Source organism: Egretta garzetta, unplaced genomic scaffold (assembly GCF_000687185.1).
Source record: "Egretta garzetta isolate BGI_Z169 unplaced genomic scaffold, ASM68718v1 scaffold173, whole genome shotgun sequence".
Lineage (NCBI taxonomy): Eukaryota > Metazoa > Chordata > Aves > Pelecaniformes > Ardeidae > Egretta > Egretta garzetta.
The window spans coordinates 792688-814032 of NW_009259112.1; the positions used below are offsets into that span (position 1 = coordinate 792688).

Here is a 21345-nt window from a genome sequence, read left to right on the forward strand (position 1 = left end):
AAGGTTGTGGATATGAACTTCCTACGTATGCAGTAGGTTTTTTATGTGGGGTTATCTGTGGTTTCAGAAAGGTTAAGTGCCTCATCTTTCTTTCCGCAAAATAAATCACGTTTAGTGCTGCTTTTGGAACAAGACTCATAGGGAGAAGTTACCAGATCATTTTAATTCCCTAATGGAATATTTGTGCTGTGTACTCTTAAGCCAGAATCTGAAGTGAGTGGTTGTCTAAGTTATATATTACCTGGGTGTTGAGGGAAAACAGCTTCAGGATATAACCAGTAAGTACTGAAGCTGCTTCTGGCTTGGCATTTGATGGAATTACCACATTACTGTGGTAATGTCTGTAGTTATTTTTGACCCTGCTGTGGATACTAGTTTCTCTACCACATAATAGCAATGAGCTGATTTAAAAAGAAAAGCCTGTGATGATGGTACAGAGATGTATGGAAAAAATAATTTATCCTGGAATCCGGTATGTTTGCTTTGTTTGTTTGGAAAACAGAAATGCCCACTGATTTTTGTACAGACTGTGACAAGCAATGGGCACACTGCTGTATTATAAGTTACAATGATGACAGAAATAAACTTATGTGGGTGAAGTATTGTAGGGTTGTAGAAGCTGCTGCAATATTCCTGCTACCTATACAGGGTAGTAGGCACACAGCTTCATTGTCCGCTAATTCAGCTAACCAAAACAATTTTCCTTAGTTTGATATTTGTATGTTCTTTTGTGTAGTTTGTTATGGATTCCAACTCAGACTCTGTGTGCAATTGTATAAGGAAGAGAGACAGCGTGTTATCAGCAAGGCCGATAGCACTGTCTACTGAGGTCAGCTAATGCTTCCTACTGTTATTCCTTCCAATGTTTTCCACACCAGGTGTTCAGGTCGGTCTTGTGATTTAACCCCACCCAGCAAATAAACACCGCACAGACACTCGCTTACTCTCCCACCCTCCAGGTGGGATGGGGGAGAGAACTGAGAAAAAAAAAAAAGTAAAACCCTGTGGGTTGAGATAAAAACAGTCTAGAACAGCAGAGGAAAATCAAATAATAATGATAATGATAATAATGATACAAGAATATACAAAACAAGTGATGCACAGTGCAACTGCTCACTACCCACTGATCAAAGCCCAGCCCGTCCCCAAGCAGCAATTGCTGCCCCTCAGCCAACTCCCCCCCAGTTTATATACTGAGTTTATATACCATATGGCTCATGTCATATGGTACGGAATAGCCCTTTGGCCAGTGGGTGTCAGCTGTCCTGGCTGTGCCCCCTCCCAGCTTCTTGTGAACCTCATGGAGCAGGGGAAGCTGAAAAGTCCCTGACTAGTGTCAGCACTACTTGGTAACAATGAAAACATCAGTGTGTTATCAACATTCTCCTCATCCTAAATCCAAAACACAGCATTATGCCAGCTACTGGGAAGAAAATCAACTCTACTCCAGCTGAAACCAAGATGAGTCTGTGTATGAAACTTTCACAGGAAAGCTCCGGCTAGAAGCATTGAGGCTCTTCCAGAAATTGTAGTTTTGCTGATGTTCAAATACATAATTTCTTGTAACCTTGTCTCTGAAAATCACTAACACTCTTTAACATTTTAGAGGAGGCAGGGATGTAGCCTTCCTGTTACAGAGAAGTCGTCTTCTGCCATCTCTGTAGAAGTTTCCACAAACTTAAACAACTACTGAGCCTTTTGAAAAAGAATGATTTTTCTGTGTTCATTGGAGACTCTGGATTCAGTGACATTTTTTAAAAAGATTTTTCACTGAGCTTTCTCAACCCTGGCAGGTCTTGGTGGGTTCTTCCCAAAGCTACAGTGGAGACTTTCCCTTACAGAGTCTGCTTCTTCCCTGCTCTGGGTGCAAGTAAGGCTGTGCCTGTCTGTTTAGTAGTCCCCATATGTTCTTTCCTGACGCTTGGCCGCATGGTGGAAAAGTTAGTGGTTTGAATATGCAGGAAACTAAGGGTAAGATTGTGAAGGGAGAGAAATAAGGGCTTCAGTGAGGCTGGATCTAGGAAGGACACATCACTGGAGGTTGAAAGGAAAGATTAGCATCAGCTCTCATAGGGAAATGATATCAGGAGTTGAACTTGAGCCTGGGGCTGGGCAAAAAATCTGCACCGAGGAGATAAAGCTTGCGTGGAAATACACAACAGACAAAGACTGAAGAGATGTGCTGGAGAAAACTGGAACTGAATTGATTCAAAGCAGGTCTATGAGGTATAAGAGTGTAGAATCCTTCTCTGATACTAAATGTATTTCTTAGAAATTCATTAACAAAATAAAGCTCTTTCTGAGGATTCTGCTATGCCTCAGCACTGCTGTGCCTCAAAACAGAAGTCTGTTTAGCTGATTTCACTCATAAACCCCATAATTTATACATCCACATAAATCATCAGGCATGCATATTCTTGGTTGTAGTAAATTTGTCTCAGGGTGGAGGCCCAAGTAGTTGCATTGTTGGCCTGGTAAAACCCTAGCTTGTGTGCATAATTTTCTGAGACTGTAAGTGTCTTTCAGAAAACTGTTGGCTTACTGCATGGCACACAATACCATTGTACACTGCTTTTCTGCTTCCAGGCAAAGCTCAGGCAACGTAAATACACCTCCCTGCACCTCAGGGTCTTTGATTTATTAGGGTTGGGTTTGGCTGGTTTTGTTGCCGATTGTCGTTAAAGCTACACTTTAGTGAGAAATTCAGTATGACAGATGGAGTTCCTGCTGCCAGATTCATCACTGCGGAAGATAGCCTTTAGCCCAATGTGTAAAATACTGCTCACGCAATGACTATGTAGGGCAGTGACTTGTGCCCTACTCATGTTTGTTTACAGTGTTAGGCGTTGCATGTGAAACATTTCTCTATGGCTAAAGAAAACAGGTTATGAATTAAGAATCAGCTTTTAAAAATTTGCAGACTTGAAGTTAAGAGCATTAAAAAGGGGAGAAGAGTTTTGTTTAAGGTCCACTATGCACACATACCTGCCATATGACTGTGTTCCTTTTGAGTTTAATAATCCCCATAATGGTTCCTTTTAGCAGAGCCTTTAGACCACGTACTCATTAGAATATGAAAAAAATTTCGAAAACAGTTCTCCACGTTGCTTCTTTAAACAAGTATCACTTCAAAGTACAAGAGCTGGGGGTTGTCTTGCTTGGGTGTTCATCTCTGTGAAGTCCAGCTAAGTTAAAACAGAAACACTGCTTTCAAGGCATTCGTCAAACGTAGTTACTTCTTATTTCCACTAGGGGGTACCTTTAGTAATAAAAAAGGTCTCTCACCATTTTCAGACTGTAGTCTCATTTCTTCAGATAGCATAGAAAGAAATATCTTTTCCCATTTTTCTTGGAGTGGATCCATAATACCTGTAAAAGTAAAAGAGATTATGTTCATGGTTACAGTTCGCAGCTGATCTGTGCTGTTACGTTTCACAGGTGAACTAATGATGAATCTTCTTTTTCATCAGCAGATTTGAGCTTTGTGGCGGGTTTGAACATTTTTAGATAACAGCAGATTTAATTACTGAATGCAATTTAAGACAGAGCTCATATGTGGAAACAGTTTAATATTCTGCGCATCTTGTTTACTTAGTGGTCTCTGAGTTGCAGTACATTTTTTGTATAGGTTAAATGGGTTGAATATATTTAAGACATCTCTGTAGCAAAAGTGAAAGCTTGCTTGTTTTTAACAATTCATAATTTTGTAAAATGATACTAGATATGTAGTTACATTTAATTTACCTTAAATTAAAAGCCTGGACTGTGTATATTCAAAAAAAGAATATTTTGTTTTGATTATGTAGTTTCTGTTTTTTCTAAGAATATAGACAGAATCTTTTGTTATAAATTAGCAAAATAACATGGTGATGAAGAGAATTTGTCTGGTAAAGTGTCTTGCATAGAATTGTCCTAATTTGTTTTTTTTCGTGGAACATAACTTCTTTTATGACATTTCTGAGCGGTGTTAAATCACTTACTAAATGATTGTTCCATATCATTACCTTAGTTTTATGAAATATTTGAAAGTCATTCTTCAAAAGATTAAAATACCCCTAAGACCAGATGCTTCCATTGCAAGAGCAGAATTTTCAATAAATTGAATGATAGTATACTTCAATTAATCTTTGATTCTGCATTGTAAACCTCTAGCACAACGATTTTTTTCCCCCCCCTTTTTCTTCTTTCTGGCCTTCTTTTGTGAGATCCACCACTCTAAAATTTAGGGAGGGGAGGGGAAATTGTCTGAAGGGGAGCTTGATTTTGGAAAGCCATTTACATGCTCTATCTCACGGGTGTCTTCCCCTTGCACAGTGTGTGGCAGGCAGCTGTTACTCAAGATGAGTGTATTATTTCTGAGTACCAATGTAAATTAATATTAATGTAATGAAAAGCTTGCAGCATGAGACAGTTCTAATTGCTTTTGCAATAGTTTGCAATCACCAGGCTATCAAATATTTCTTAGTTTGAAAAAAGTCACTAAAAGGTGATGTGAGACTGTTTATATTCATAAATAAGCAGCACAGTCTAAAGTTTCAGCAGCTGCTTTCAGATTTGTTTAGATGAAACCTGACAGATTTAAGTTGTGAGCATTGGTATAAAACGTTTGATGTGTCTTGCGATTCAGGCCTCCTGTTTGTTCTCTATAAAAGTAGTTAGCCATGAACCTCTATGAAGCCTGTAATAGTAAGCCTCCTTCCCACTACAAGAACACCTGTTAATTTTATTAGATAAGAGGCTGTAACTGTTGGAAGTAAAAAGACATCTGCCATCCTGGTGAGCGTTGCATTTCTTCAGTAAGCAGGTCTGTAAGTTCAGTTTGCCTTGGTTTGAATTAATGTTTGCAAGGCTGTAAGTATGATGCTTGCAGTTTGTGGCCTCATTGTTGCCACAGAAGTAGCACGTAAGGAATCAGTTTGTTGCAATGGGTTGATGCATCTCTGGATGTAAGTCAATTAAACTACCTAGTGACAAGAGACCTATTTTCAGGCGTTTGTGCTCCACTGCCTTCATGAAAAAATGTGGTGGTGTGGACATGTCTTTGTGCAGGTGTCACAGGAAAACCTGTTGTCCCGATATGCAATGCTAACAATGGTGTGGGGGTATTTGCACAGACGGAGGAGAAAATGGAGGTGAAAGTTACCTTCTGTCATTTTGTTTTTCCAGGAAAACATGGCGTAGTTTCAGGGAGGTTATTTTTTGAAGACTGTTTAAGTTTGAGAGCATTAGAAATCTTTAATCTAAATTCTTCAGACCTGAAAAAGCTGGAATAATAGCGGTTAGGATTCTTCCCTCACCTTTTACACTGGTATTGCTTCAATAGAAGTAACCTCATGGTTTACACTGCTGCAAATGAGGGGAAGCTCTATTTTCTTCCTTTAAAAAATCCCCAAGAAAAACAAAACCACAAAAAGCCCCCTTGTTTGTTGCAAGTAATATTTTAAATGAAAAAAAAATCCTTTTGTGTTCTTCCTGACTCTTTTGGTGAGGTTTCTTTTCATTTTTTAAAGTGATTGTACTAAACATGACATTTTAATTATTTTTTTTTAAGCCAAAAAGAAAAGGAGGACATTAATCTAAACAGGGACTAATTTAGAACAGGTAGTAGTCTGTGAGCCCTGGCATTAGCATGCAGATTCCTGCTTGACTTGGAGTCTCTGTAAGTTCTTCTCTAACTATTCTCCTGTCTCTGTTTGTTCCATGCTAAGCAGATGGCCCAGAAATTAGCCAAAAGCAGGAAGAAGGTGCAGTACAAACTCCATCAGCTTGATGTTATGCCTGTTCTTTTGTTTTCTGGGAGGGTTTTTTGCGTTTCTTTTTATTTTGTGTTTTTATTTTCTGCATCCAGCAAGTTTTTTTTAAGGTTTATTTCTGAGCCACCATGCAAGTTGACATTTCTCAGAAATCAGTTGCCTGACTGGCCATTTTTTGTTGCTTATCATTAGCCATTTCATGTTAGAAATAGAGTAAAGATTGGATTTATCAAATGGTTACAGGCAGTACCCAAAATGCATACTAAAGAAACAGGACTGACATGGCAAAGGTTTTAACTCTGTAAAATGATAGATTAAAATTAAGTCTTTCTTTTTTATTTTATCTTTCTGTAAGAGTGCTTTGTTTGATTCACAGACGTGTCAAATTGCTGGATGCAAAAAAGAAAAATAATTATGTATATACACACAGTAATATGCTGAGATTGACTCATTTTAGTAATAAGTTTTATTTATGGAGTTTTTAAGTATCTTTTAACAAATTAATTTTTTTTAAAAATACGAGTGTTTGCTTTCTGTTAACAAAATGTGACTTCTAAAGTGGGTTAGTGCTTGAATAGTACGTTGTCTGACTGTGGAGGTCTTCTTACCAGAACTGCATTATGAATTGCTTAAACTGTACCCAGCCGTGGTACAGGTCTTTCCATTGGTCTTGCCAGTCACTGTTAGCCCATATAGAAATTCCTCAGGCAAGAGATGCTGTTACACCTTTCTGTGGCTTGTGTGAAAAACCTTCTTTAAAGTGGGATTCATAGTGTGGAGAAAATGGGAGAATCATTTTGATTTTCATGAAATCTTCATAACATAGTTCATGCTGCAGTCAGGAATAATTCTGCTGAATCAGGAAAAATATCAAGGAAGCTTTTATGGGGTTAACAATTTTTTCAAATAATATCCAAATCACTTCCACATGTATGTATGTAGTTTCCATATCTTTGTGTTTATCTTTAGCTTCTGCAGTCTAATACTCTATCTTGCATTGCTGTTCTGGTGACTGTGTCTTAGTGCACCCCTGTTTGTGAGCTAACATCATTAGTAAGTATGTTACCTAATGTGTTTGTTTGACTCCAGTCCATTTATTTGCAGGCTCCAGAAGGTGAATCTCAACCCATGACTGAAGTGGACCTCTTCATTTCTACACAGAGAATAAAAGTACTGAATGCAGACACACAGGTATAGACAAAGAGGCCTTTGTCAGTATCACAGTAGTAGGCTACTGAAACAGACTTTCACCTACCTGCCAAAATTTGTCCTTCAAAAAGTGCTGGGTCTTGTTATTTCCCTCCAGGATTTCCTAGTAAGAAATCCATGCTCAAGAACCATGCAGTTACTCTGGTGTGTCTGGCTGTTGAAACAATTAGAATTTGCAAGCAAGCTAATTGCAGTCAGCTCATTTCTTATGAACCATGATACGTCAAGTATTGATTGTGCTCAGACTAGCTCAAAATGTTTGGTTCTGATAATTTGAAGTTCATGGTCCTTTGCACATACATGCCCAGCATATTCAGCTTCTGATAGGTCTTTATGTGCTTTTCCACAGAAAACACAATTTTAATTTTTAAAACTTGCTTTTTGCTTTACTTTTGGAAAGTGAAGCTCTTGTTTTCTATTGGCATCTCCCTTCATGCATGACAGATATTACAGACTTCACTTACACAAACTTCATTTGTTTTCATAGTACTAGGTGTGCAATAAGAACTTCATTGAAACAGCTGCTCATGTTGGTTTTTGTATTCCCCAGGAAACCATGATGGATCATCCCCTGCGGACCATTTCTTACATTGCAGATATAGGAAATATAGTTGTGTTGATGGCTCGTAGGCGAATGCCACGGTCTAACTCCCAGGACAATGTGGAAGCATCTCACCCTTCCCAAGACGGAAAGAGGCAGTACAAAATGATTTGCCATGTCTTTGAGTCTGAGGATGTAAGGAATTACTCTGTCTTGTAATTTTCTAGGAGTGGAAATGTAAGCATATTTTGGTAGACTTGCAGTCCATTGCAAGTGGTCCTCTTTGTTCATTAACTGCAACCAAATATTTCATCTAAGCAGAGGAAATTCCCTTCTGTTTCCATGTTTGGATCTGACAATTTACTCACAGAATTTATGTTTATAGAAATGCATCCCATTTTTAAGGTCCTTCTGTGCCTTCCAGTAACTCAATGAGAGGAGGGTCCAGTTGCCACAGCTTACGAGTACCAGCTCAGATTCTGTATATAGAAGTCTATTAGAGATGCTTACTTTCTTGGGGAATTTCTAATCCCAAGTATTGCATCAAGGATCATTGGCACATAGAAGAAAGGTGATTTTTTTTTTTCTTTTGAGGAGGAGGAGACTTGTGGTGGAAATAGTTGCTGACATTTTATCAAAAAGCCAGCAAAATTAGTAATTCCAGCAATCCCAAAGTACATTGAGACACAGCTGAGTAAATTTTAGTCTATGGTGCAAGTTACTAAGCTACCTTATATAGGACTTGATATTCTGTCTTCACAATCAATGTGCATAACGTGCTGATTTTATGCACTTTTTAAAGTTCAGTAACTGAAAGGTAAAATCAAATGTATCAGATTGAAGTTGCTAGATATGTAGTTGTCAGGATCATAATCAAGTTAGCCCTAATAATTTGGGAAAATAGAAAATAAAAAATTTCAATTCTAAGCACTCCAGATAGCAGAGTATTATTTAAGAGAAGTAAGGTGAAAATACCAGTTTCTTATAAAATCCTCCTATGTCTTCCACTGTACAGTGTATCAGCAAGGACTTTGAGATGGGAAGGTTTTCTTGAATAAGCAGCTGATTTTATGTAATGGGGAATCTGTTCTAAACCCATGTATGGATAAATTATTTGCAGATGAGTGTATGTATATGGCCTACTGGTGAGGTTAAAAAGTAAGGACAAGAGCATTGATAGGAGTAATCCTCTACCAAAATTTAGACAGAGAGCATAAAAAATTGTGCGTTTTTTTCCCCCAAAATAACATGTAAGCCAGTTTTCCAAAGCCTTTCAAGAAACTGGTGTGAAAATAGAAAGAGTAGCTAATGTTTTTTTGGCTTAATATCACTTGTTATGCTGCCTGCTTTGAGGCTGCTGTTCCTGTGTTTCTTCTGTTCACAAGTTTGTACACTGCTAGCTCACTTTTACCAGCCAGTTGAAAAAGCAAAAATCAAACTCAGATGCCGGAGGCTGGGGCTTATTTACCTTCAGCGTGTGGTGGTCTGACTATGATCCAGACTTCCTGGATCTCTTTCGCAGGCTGCTCTTAATAGTTTGGCTAGCTGGAATCTATGCTTCTTTGGGGGGATCACTGGCATTACTTTCTGTGGTTTGTTTGGTTCAGCCTGTATTTGGTTCAGGTGTGATCCTCCCTAGTGCCACAAGATGTTGGCCTGGAAAGTACATGCCTGTAGATCCAATAAAAGCATTGCTCAGTGATTTGAAAATATGCTAAGAAATCGCAGGAGATTACATTGTGTGTCCTTAGTCATGGCATAATTCACAAATAGCTTTCAAAGTTTATCTCAAATACCCGAATTACTAAGAAAGAGTTAGAATGGAAATATTGTAGCACCTGTTAGCAGCAAGGAGATGGCAGCTTCTAACACTTTGTACACCCAGTGGAGTAGTACAGCCTGTTTATATTCTAAAACTCACATATGTATTTCTTCTTCTAGCACAGCTGGGTATTTAGAAGAATTTACCTAGTAACTGACACAGAAGCTGTAAAGCCCTCAAGCAGGTGTTGGCCAGAATGTGTATCTGCTTGGAAGAATCCTTATCTAAGGAGGACAGCACCAGATTTTCAACTGTATTTAGAGCTGGATCTTCAAATGATCTGAACCCTAGTGATATGCCCAAATGCTGGGTGTCTAAATGGGAGTTGATCTCTTCTTGGAAAAGAGATATATGTGTATGAATGTAAAGTCTGCATTTATCTCCTCACCTAGGTTACTAAGCTATGGAGGTGTAGTTTTCCCATTTTCTTGCTGTCTTGTTATTGCTGTCAAAACTGGGTTGACTTGAGCATCGGTAAAATACTGCCAGCCAGATACTGGCCTTTTCAGCAACAGCCATCATGCTATTCTCATCAGTAGGTTTAGCACTGGTTTGAGTTGCTTTAAGATACAACCAACCTTTTATTTCAGGGGTGGGAACCTTTCCTTTATTAGGGACTGAACTGGAGTTTAAGTACAGCTGGTAGGCTGTATAAAAATACACCTCAGCCGTATTCATTCATCATCAGCACTCCCCCAGGCCTACTTTGTCAGCTGTGGAGCACTCTTCTTCCCTGCCTTTGCCACAGCCAGCACTGTGCTCCACAGGACTGTTTCAGTACACACCGTGGCCAACTCTGGCGCAGTGCTTACTGCACATATTGCTCCACTTATGCACAGCAGTATTCTGCACCATGCTGTGCTGCTTTCCTCTCCTGTCCATTACAGGGCAGGTTTAGGTTGGACATTAGGAAAAATTTTTTCACCGAAAGGGTTGTTAAGCATTGGAACAGGCTGCCCAGGGAAGTGGTTGAGTCCCCATCCCTGGAGGTATTTAAAAGATGGGTAGATGGGGTGCTTAGGGACATAGTTTAGTGTTGGGATGGCAGGGTTAGGTTAATGGTTGGACTTGATCTTAAAGGTCTTTTCTGACCTGAACGATTCTATGATTACCTGTCTCATACTAATCATGGTCACTACCTCAGAGGGAGGCATCCCTCTTTTCCAGCTGCATCCCCCACCTTGCATGCTGCAGAGCTTTCTCCGTGTCTGCCTTGTGCCCGATTTCTCTCCCACGGCTGCAGGCATAGAACAGCTCACCATGGGAGCAATGCAGTGTAGTGAGTGGTGCCTTTGGTGGCTTTAGGTGCCGAGACAGCTATGGGAAGTTGTAGGTGCAAGAGGGTGCACACAAAGGACAGGCTTGAGAAGGAAAGGGGCAGGGAACTGGCAGAGTCCTGGGAGTTGGGAGGGAGGGAAACAAGAAATGTTGGGGACAGAAGCTGAAGGAGGTGGCAGGGTAGGGAAGATATGTGGGACCGTTTCCAGTCACTTAAAGGCCTGGATGCAGTCGCTAGTTGCTGCTCTTTTCCTGTTTCATATGACGCTGGATGTGATGGTTTTAAAGGAGGGTAAGAAAAGGGGGAAATATCCTCTTAAATGTGGTTGTGTGTTTTCTAGTAGACATTTTCATTTTCACTGCTGGCTTTTCAGAGGATGGAATTGCCTCTGCTAGAAGGGAGAGCCATCTGGCAGCCGCACGTGTGGGAAGAATTGTAGGTGCAAGCTACAGTCACCGCAGCAGGTGTACCTTTACATTTATATTAGCAATTCTTACCTGTGAAAGGATGGCTTTATTTACATTTCTCATTTATAATTGCTTACCAAGCTGAATTCGTGGCACAGGTGAATATGTTGGCATTTTGTGGGTCTTTTAAATTAATTTTTAATGCACAAGTATTTTTTAAACTGGATTACAGTAGCTTGACTTGTACATTTGTCAACTTGACTTGATCCATTTTACAGTGTGATTGTAACAGAGAAAGTGTCAGTGGACAAGTCCATCAGAATGTTTCACTTTTATCTTTTCTCTTCTCTGGGAACTGCTACAGGCACAGCTTATTGCCCAGTCCATAGGTCAAGCATTTAGTGTGGCCTACCAGGAATTTCTGAGGGCAAACGGAATCAACCCAGAAGACCTTAGCCAGAAGGAATATAGTGACTTGCTCAATACCCAGGACATGTACAACGATGACCTGATTCACTTCTCCAAATCTGAAAACTGCAAAGACGTATGTCTCATTTTTTTCCATAACAGCATTAAGCTGCTCTGTATCAGTTGAAGGCACATGATGGCAGAAATCAGAAAACCATTAATACCTCCTATAAAGGACCTCAGTGAGCCCTGAATATGCGCCCAAGTAGGACATGCTGTCATCAGTTCTGTTTCAAAGGCAAACAGTGAACCCAAAATTTATCAGCAGTTGAAATGATTTACCATCTGTTTGTGTTCTTTTTACCAAACAATTTTCAGACATGTTTGGCATTGTATGTTAATGAAACTAATTTAAAACAGACTAACAGAGTAATACAATTTAACAGATTACAGTAAACAATATGCATTTTATAGAGGCACGGGTGTGTGAAAGTGACTGATTCTGGATTTTAAAGGATTGTATTTGCTGAAAGGGTTTGCAGCTTGGTTAATAAAGATGACAAGTTCGCTGCTGCAACACACCAGTAGCAGTAGCCACACACAGTCATAAACTCTTGCAGTCTCTTCCTGTTAAGCTTTGTCCAGCAAAGCCCAGGGTTTCTTCCACTCCAGTTTCCTCTGCAAGTAAGTTGTGAGGGGTATTTCGCACTAAGCAAAATCACTGTTATGTAGTATTGATTATTTCATGATTGAATACAAATAAAATGTAATAAAATGTGTACCCTGTTTTGTTTTGCCTTTGAATTAGAAATGCAGGTTGCAAATATGGAGAGATATGTGTGCATTGGTTATATGAATGTTTGGGAGGGGGGATGTTAAGTCAGTTCCATGGGTGTGAAGAAGCTTTTTTTGAAACACTTTTTCTTATGATACAGGTTTACATTGAAAAGCAGAAGGGAGAAATCCTAGGTGTAGTGATTGTGGAGTCTGGCTGGGGATCCATTTTGCCTACAGTTATCATAGCCAACATGATGCATGGAGGACCAGCAGAGAAATCTGGGAAGCTGAACATAGGGGACCAGATCATGTCAATCAATGGGACCAGTTTGGTTGGTTTACCACTCTCGACATGTCAGAGCATTATAAAGGTACGGAGAATGTTCCTGGACGTTAATGTATTTTAAAAGGGTTACATAACAGGAGAGCAGAAATTATAGAACTCCTAAGTAAATTCTTACAAAATGTTTGTACAGTGTATAGCACACCATTTAATGATCTGTAAACTACAACGGGAATTATGCCATACAAGTTTTCTGATTCTGAGAATGTGAGCTATGCCATTTACTTGTATAGACAAGGACTCTGCATAACTTCATTCCGCAAGAGAATATTTTGTTCAGAAAGAAGACATTGCCAGATACACGTCTTAAGACACTTAAAAGTTTTATGTGACAAATGGAGGCACAGGTGCCTAATACTGTCCTGGCCCATATTAATGCCTCCTGGTGTCTGGCTGAAATAGAACTCATGCTTTTTTTTTTTTGTTAATTATAACTGGTTTTAGAAGTTTTTAACTTTGAATTAAAGACATACTTATCCTCTGTAGAAACTTTGCCCAACTTATTTGAAAGTGTGATGCTTCTCTTTGCTTGGCTCAATGGGATATTTTAACTCGAAGAGCTTTCTTCCAGTTGCCAAAAAAGTATGTGACTGCAAAAAGCATCCAGGTCTACTGGAATTGAACAGTGTCTCAGTTAGCTATAGCATACAAGGGAATAGGTATTTAAACAGAGTTTCAAGAGCTGGAAAGATGTATCACCAGGGAGTGTTTGAGATGAAGGTATATGGACTTTGTTATTTGTTGAAATAGCCTCAGAGCTCCTTCAGATCATAACCTGTAGACACATAATGTAATGCTGGTCGTGTACTATATAGAAATCCTTCTCTAATTTCTGTGAAAATGCCTGTGTTAAACTTAATTATTTACAAAGTAAATTTACAAAGTAAAAAAAAAATTACAAAGTGAATTTTTATTTTTTGTACATGGATTAGTTTCTTAATACTTGAACTAAGATGTTTGCTATAAAGACTTCCCATCCTGGTTTCCAAAAATGTTAATACTGTTAAGTTCTCATGAGTAATTGATGCATAAGTCACTGAACCAGCCATTTTAGATTCAGTGAGTAGAAATGATAGCCTGGAAGTGTGACATACTAAAAACATGGCAAAAACAGTCTTACATTTGGGAAGGAAGGAAGGAAGAAGGAAGGAAGGAAAAAAAATCATATTAAATATCTTTGTGCCAGCTTCAGTGGAACAAAACTCCCTGCATATGTCAGCTTTTCATGTTAGCCATACTTGTTTCCTATCCTGTATCAGTTTTATTTCTAAAACTGTGATGAGTTACACTTCTCTGATTCAGAGCCTTTTCAGGTGGAGTTTTGGTGTGTGCGTCTGTATTTGCTCAAAACAGAAACAACCAGCTTTGCTGTTTCCAGCTTCTGCAGACCTTTCTCTTCATCACTGATACTTACTGCTGTTGCTATAGGAACTGCTGGGCATTTATTTTGTCTTTCTGAAGAGAAGACAGTCTGTATGTTTGCAGGTCTTTATAACCATACATCTGGATCTGTTCGTATAGCACTTCTGGTAACAAGTATATATACCACTGAATGATCTAAGCACACATTTAAATGTGGCAGGAGTATCTCAGGATTTCAGACTCCTTTAGCATGCTCTAAGGACTTCTATGAAAAGATGAGACTATTATGTAGATAAGAAGAATATCTTGCAAGCACTTCAAATAAGATAATTTTAGTATTATGGATATAATCTCTGCTACTAATTGACCATAAACCAATTGCAAACTGACAGAGCTCGGAAGAAGCTTTCCATATGTGGTGGGTTTTCCCTAATTGTATTATGCTACTCATATCTTTTTCAGAGGCATCTGGTGCTGGCTAGTATCAGAAGCAGACTGAGGGACTAGATAAGCAAATAAGTTGGCCAGATGATGCAATTGTTTTGTTTCTGATCAGCATATATTATCAGTCTGTATAATACTGGAAATTATCCACTTTTGAAATATATGAGCTTTCTGTAAAATTAGAAAATTATTTGTTGGGGACCACATTAGTTTTTTTTCAAGGAATACATAGAAGTAACTTGCACATTTGTCAGGGAAGTAAGAGTGCAATGATATCAACTCTGTTGAGGACATGTAAGCTGAGTGAACTCAGATGACTGAAGTTAGACATTTAGATTCCTCATAGAAATGGGCATCTCCAGTACTCTGCATGACTCCTGCCCTCCTGGATTTAGAAGGCTCAGGACAAAGCCCCCCAGACTTCTGAGTAAACATCATCCCCACAGTTTCATACAGGTTGATTAGTCCCTGTCCTCTACTATGTGCAGTGTTGTGAAGACCTGCATGTAGAAGATGAATGGCCCTTGAGCATGTGTGGTGTGCTGCTAACTCCTCACCGGAGTGGAGGAGTCCATAGTCATGGAAGACACGGACTTCAGACCTTCTTTGTGCTGAGAGTGGAACAGAGGCAGTTCCCATAGCCACGTGCTTTGTCATTTTGTGTTCACATGTCCGTTGTCTTGGAGCCACTTTCAATAACGAGCCAAGCTGAGCTCAGCACTGTGTGGAAGCAAGGGCAGCTGTTTCCCACGTGGTGACTGCATACAGTTTAAGGCACTGACAAGAAAACAGACTCTTAAGGCAGTTCACCCTGGCAGGATGCCAGTCTAGTTATTCAAGTCACTGCTGAATCTGGAGTTTAGCTCAACAGAATCATCAGCAGTAAATGGGATGTAGAGACTTCAGTGTATTACCTTAGCTGTAGTAGGGATTATTTTTCAGCATTAACCTTTTGAAGTCTGTGTCAGACACCTGTTAATTATAGCAGGACCCAGATTTCAACTGTACATGTAACAGGAATTCAGAAGTAGGTACTGGAATTAGCAGGTGTTATATTAAGTAAGGTGGAAGTTGTTCTATTCTTTATAAAGCATTTCTTTGTTGATGTGGATTTTATTTATATATTTATTGATGGCTAATGCTTTGTGTAAATGAAGCATTTCAGAAAAATATCTTAACAATCTCCAAGAGCTCTGAATACTTGAAGTTGTTCAAGGGGTCAGGTTGCAGCTATCTGTTTTTACATTTGGGTTTTCATGGAGCCATACGATCAGAGAGTCTCTGAGGCTGGCAGTCACCACTGAAGCTGGTCTAGACCAACGCGTTGGTTCAAGGTAAAACAGGTTGCTTAGGGCTGTGCCCACTAGGCTTTAAGTAACTCCAAGGCTGGATACTCCACAACCTCTCTTGGTAATCTGTTCCAGTGTTTTACCACCCTGACAGTAAAAATAAATTTTCCTCCTTCAATTTTCTTCTAGTAGCAAGGAGTTCATGATGAATTTGATATAACTCTTTTAGAAGGGAAGAGGAATGGAAATTAGGAGCACTGCTTATACAAGCGTGGTATGAGCAGGACCTGCCATTTGCTTGACAGAATTGAATATATCCCATTAGGGAAGCCCCTTATTTGAGACTGTCTTAGCTACTTATTTAAAATTTTATTTTCCATCCACAGTCATTGGCATTTTTGGTGAGCTGCATAGACCCGTTTAATACTCTTTTTATAGATTATTTGTGTTATCCAATGAAGAAATCACGGACAGGAAGCTAGTTTTCTTAAAACAGCTGTGTCAGCTTCTTGGCAAGAAAAATTTCGTATTTCATCACTCATTTCACTGAATATTCTGATGCTTGTGTCTGGCATTTGGTGATCAGATTCTGTTACGATGTATACAAAGAGCTGTTTATTCAGGGGTGTTCCCATGTCAATATTTTAACAGTTTTTTCTTCCCCCCCTCAGTGGTCATGTTAAATGTTTCGCTCTGTCTTTGCCAGCATTTTTCATGGTGATTTCTTTTCACAGGGTTTGAAAAACCAGGCCCGGGTTAAACTGAACATAGTTCGGTGTCCTCCAGTAACCACAGTCTTGATCAGGAGACCAGACCTCAGATATCAGTTGGGCTTCAGTGTGCAGAATGGGATTGTAAGTAGCTTCCCCACTCCCTAGTTAAGCTTTAATATACATGAAACTTCTTACCCATTTGTGAGTAAGTTTCAGTGTGGGAAGAGGGAAGGTGCCATTTTCTCCCTTACAGCAAGCAGGACTTCGCACATGTGTTAAGACTAAGTTATTTTTTGTCTTTGACTCTTCACAACTTTAAAGTCAGCCAGAGGAACAGAAAAGCTGTTTCAGGCTAAAGAAGCAAAAATGTGTAGCAGAGGCTGCTTTCAGTCTGCATTATTCATGTCTCTAACCAAACCATTGCAGGATCTCAAAAGAAAAAGGCTGTCCTTGATCCTCTTTTGTTGTAAGGCACGTGCATTCTGAACATAGTTAAACTGTGGTCCTTCATACACTTTTTTATTTCCAAACCACACCACATGTGATGTACAACACAAACACCCTTTTCTGATAGTTTGTCCTGTTCTTGGAAGAGAATATCCAGTAGTTACTTGCCACTAACAAATTTTACTTTGAATCAGCGACTGATTACATTTTAGACTTAGTTGCACGCCTCTGTGTTTAAATGCTGTTTTACAGTTTACAGGCAAAAATGGCTAATCTAAAGCCTCTGTTGCTTATCCTGATAAATTTGTCCTTTCCATTCCAGATCTGTAGCCTTATGAGAGGAGGTATAGCAGAGCGAGGAGGTGTGCGTGTCGGCCATCGGATCATTGAAATCAATGGACAGAGTGTTGTAGCAACACCCCATGAGAAAATTGTTCACATTCTCTCAAATGCTGTTGGTGAGGTAAGAGCATGCAATGTGTCTAGGCGATATAACATAATCCATCACTGTTACCAGTAACAACCAGTGGAAAGCAGTTACAAGTTGTGTCCCTCAAGGGTCCATACTGGTACCAATACTTTTTAATATCTTCATCAATGACATAGACAGTGGGATTGATTGCATCTTCAGCAAGTGTGTGGATGACGCTGAGCTCAGTGGTGCAGTTGATAAGCTTGAGAGGAAAGGGAAGCCATTATAGAGAGACCTTGACAGGCTTGAAAAGAGGGCCCTTGTGACCCTCATGAAGTCCAACAAGGCCAAGTGCAAGGTCCTGCACCTCCATCAGGGCAATCTCCAACATCAGTACAGGCTGTGAGATGAGTGGATTGAGAGCAGCCCTGTGGAGAAGGACTTGGGGGTACTGGTCAATGAAAAATTGGACATGAGCTGGTCATGTGCACTTGCAGCCCAGAAAGCCAACCATGTCCTGGGCTGCATCAAAAGCAGCGTGGCCAGCAGGTGATTCTGCCCCTCTACTCTGCTCTGGTGAGACCTCACCTGCAGTCCTGCTTCCAGCTCTGGGGCCCTCAGCACAGGTAAGACATGGACCTGTTGAGGTGGGTCCAGAGGAGGGCCACAAAAGTGATCAGAGGGCTGGAGCACCTCTCCTGTGAGGAAAGGCTGAGAGAGCTGGGGTTGTTCAGCCTGGGGAAGAGGAGGCTCCAGGGAGACCTTGCTGCAGCCTTTCAGTACATAAAGGGGGCTTCTAAGAAGGAGAGAGACTTTTTACCAGGGCCTGTAGTGACAGGACAAGGAGCAACAGTTTTAAAGAGGGTAGGTTTAGATTGGACATAAGGAAGACATTTTTTACGATGAGAGTGGTGAGACACTGGAACAGGTTGCCCAGAGAAGCTGTGAATGCCCCATCCCTGGAGGTGTTCAAGGTCAGATTGGATGGGACTTTGAGCAACCGGACCGAGTGAAAGATATCCCTGCCCATGGCAGGGAGGTTTGGACTAGATGTTCTTCAAAGGTCCCTTCCAACTCAAACTGTTCTGTAATTCTGTGATTCTACCTCTATTAGCCTGTTGCTATTAAAATCTAGAAGTGGTAGTGAGAGCAAGCCAGCACACCGTTTCTTTTATTGTTTACCTGTAGTTCTCCTACATTTTAGAAGAACCCTAATCTGAAAATAAGTGCCTGCAACTTTAGATGGTTCGTTGATACTAAAAATAATGTTTCATAAAATCACCACCTGCAATACTTTAATAAGGGTATGAAAATTCTCAGGTTTTACCTTTCCCTTCTGTCCTGTATGACCTTAGCTAATGCTCTGTTGCAGTATGCATGTTAGGAAGATCGATTAACCTGTCATATTTCCTCTAGATTCATATGAAGACTATGCCAGCTGCCATGTACAGACTGTTGACTGCGCAGGAGCAACCAGTTTACATCTAAAGCCGACACCTCACCGTCACGATGTGCATGGAGGATGTTTTTCCTCACTAGTGCTTGTCTCTCTAGTGCTGCATTTCTGTGTCTGCAGAGACGTTTCTTTCTCTCTCTCCCCTTCACCGACACAAACACACTGTCTCTCTCTCCACTCTTCCTTTTTCTACTTCTCCCCACCATTTTCCTGTATTTTGGGAACGGGCAAAATATATCTATGGGACTACTTTGGTTGCATCTTTTTACAAGTGAAACTTTGGGCAGTTCCACATGCAAAACAGGAAAATAACAGCAGCATTGTTCACAGCAGGATGCACAAAGAAGATTGACTCTGCTTCATGCTACATAATCAGTTTTATTTTTGTGGCTATAATTTGACAAACTGCGTAAGTTTAATGTTGCTGAATGAAAGATATCTTTACCAAACAGATAAAAGCATAGGGTGCAAAGTGTTCTCTTGGATATCCTGCATGTGACTTTGCTTTTCCTGCCCTATTTTCCCACAGGCACTGAGCTCAGCATTAAAGTTTTAGCTTATGAAAACTCAGTAAATGCTGCTGTTGTAAAATGGACTGTCCAAATACACACCTTCTAATTCCCTGCTGTCATCAATTCTTCGTGACAGTAGGACCCCAAAAGGTACTCTGTGAGTTGCTGAACATGTTACACTCGCATTACTTACACTAAGTAATTTGGGAGGTGTATTTTACAGCTGCCTCCCCCTCTCTGCCCCCAGGTTTCTAACTCTTTGTTTTCTTCTACTTTGTTTTTAAATGCAACATGTGTTTTATAGTCCCTTGCCTATTTTAGAGGTTAAATGAGGCAGGGAGGATCTTTAAATATCTACTAGAGAAATAGTGAGGCGCCTTCCTGAACAGCTACACTTTTTCTAGGCTCTTAATTCTGAATTTGGTGCACACAGCCATGTGTGCCGGTGTATATAGACATTTTTAAAATTGTGCTTGCTATTTATGAAGTTTGAATATAAGAGATCTGCAGACTATTCTAAGTAATTTTGTTCTCTGAGCCAGTTTTAACATATATTTTTGTCCAAAGACCTGTCTAATTTTAATGACTTTCTCTTTAGTTCATGATATAGATAACAGTGGAAGGGATGAGGTGGGAATAAACTTATTTATTTTGTTATATAATTTAACTTGGGATTTTTTCCAAATGTATGGCACTTAAAGGAGATATGTGTGTACTATATGCACTTGTATGAGGATTATAAACTGTAGGGATGTATGAAATCTAGGATTTGACTGGCCTCTAACTTGCATGCTAGAGACAAAAGGGGGAAAAGGGGCTGGGTTGTTGTTTTTTTTTTTTAAGAGGGGATAAAAAAAAAAACCAGTGGCTTTTCTTCCTAGGGAGAGGAAAATTCTCCATTCTCTGTAGTTACTTTTTACCAGGACTATACTAGTGTTTATGCTGAAATCAAACCATGCCTTTAGTCCAGGCTAATATGTTGACTTCTTTTAAAGAAACCGTTTCTGCTGTGTTCTACTGTGATAGAAAGGCTCAGCGAGATGATAACAAGAGCAGGCCACACACAGCCACACACCATGTGCTTTGCAAATGTGCTGTTGGTCACAGGCACTCATTTCTCAGTTATAGTGGGGTGGACTGTGCAACATTAAGCACTGTTTGCAGTCCAGTAATGCTACCTAGGCATTGCTACAGAGATGCATGGAAGTGGATGTGTGTGTGTGTGTGTACGTGCATACGCACGCTTGGTGCAAACGCTCCTGAGAGCCATTGAGCACCCTTGCCAGAGGTCCATTTTTGGCTTTCAGGAATCATGGATACCCATGGGGTGATCAGAGGTAGAGAATAAACTTTATATTTCAGTGAACAGTAAATACTTAAAGGGGATAATAAACTGGTGCATAAACTATTGTAGTAAGTGAATATGTTTTAGTGTTGAGATTAATGTATAATGACTTGATTTTACTGCATTTCTTGTTCTTATATAATTTAATCCCAATCTCCAGAATAGCAGATTGCACAAGCGAGCAGTGTTAGTATTCCAGGTCAGTACTTACCTCTGCTACCTGACTGATGCAACTAGATAGTGAATGAATTGTGAGCATATTGTTTAACTGTAGACATCTTGTTTATGATCATTTGAACGTTTTTCCAGAACTTTCCATATATATAGTAATATATGTAAATATGGTATATAACCATGTACAATTTAGAAGATTATATACAGTGCAGCCTTTCCATAAGTTGCCTGGGGAAACTCAGTGAACTCTCGAAGACACAGTTATCATGCTTCTGGTTCCTGCTGTGTTTACACCCTCAGCTTCACTTGTTTCTGTGGTTCTGTCCAGCTCATGTGGTGGGTTCTTTAACTCACTTCACAGGGGAACGATGAAGATCCGAACGTGCAAATGTATTTTGGGATGAAACAACTGTTCCTTTGAAAATCTTGCACCCAAGATTCTGTGATGTTACTGGCATGCGAGTGCTTGAATGGTTCATGGTAAATAGGTGCTTAACATTAGGCAAGTGAATGCTTGCAGGATCAGAGTCTAGCAAGAAAAATCTCAGTTTTTCCAATTGCAGTGTGTGCGTAAGGTTTCTAAACTGGGAGGTCCTTAGTGTGTACACACTTCTGATAACAGTCTTGTCAACAATCCCATTTTACTTTGTAA

The 21345-nt window shown here is 39.8% G+C and overlaps 1 protein-coding gene across 1 annotated transcript in view; it reads left to right on the forward strand.

The window, feature by feature from the left end:
* APBA1 (amyloid beta precursor protein binding family A member 1) overlaps positions 1-19211 on the forward strand; it is a 37274-nt gene extending 18063 nt beyond the window's left edge. Inside the window, exons 6-12 of the mRNA XM_035891053.1 lie at positions 6858-6944; positions 7513-7698; positions 11376-11555; positions 12355-12567; positions 16369-16488; positions 17117-17257; positions 18623-19211. Of these exons, the coding sequence (XP_035746946.1) occupies positions 6858-6944; positions 7513-7698; positions 11376-11555; positions 12355-12567; positions 16369-16488; positions 17117-17257; positions 18623-18694 (999 nt within the window). The 3' untranslated portion in view covers positions 18695-19211. The remainder of the gene's footprint in view (positions 1-6857; positions 6945-7512; positions 7699-11375; positions 11556-12354; positions 12568-16368; positions 16489-17116; positions 17258-18622) is intronic.
* The last annotated feature ends 2134 nt before the right edge of the window (positions 19212-21345 follow it).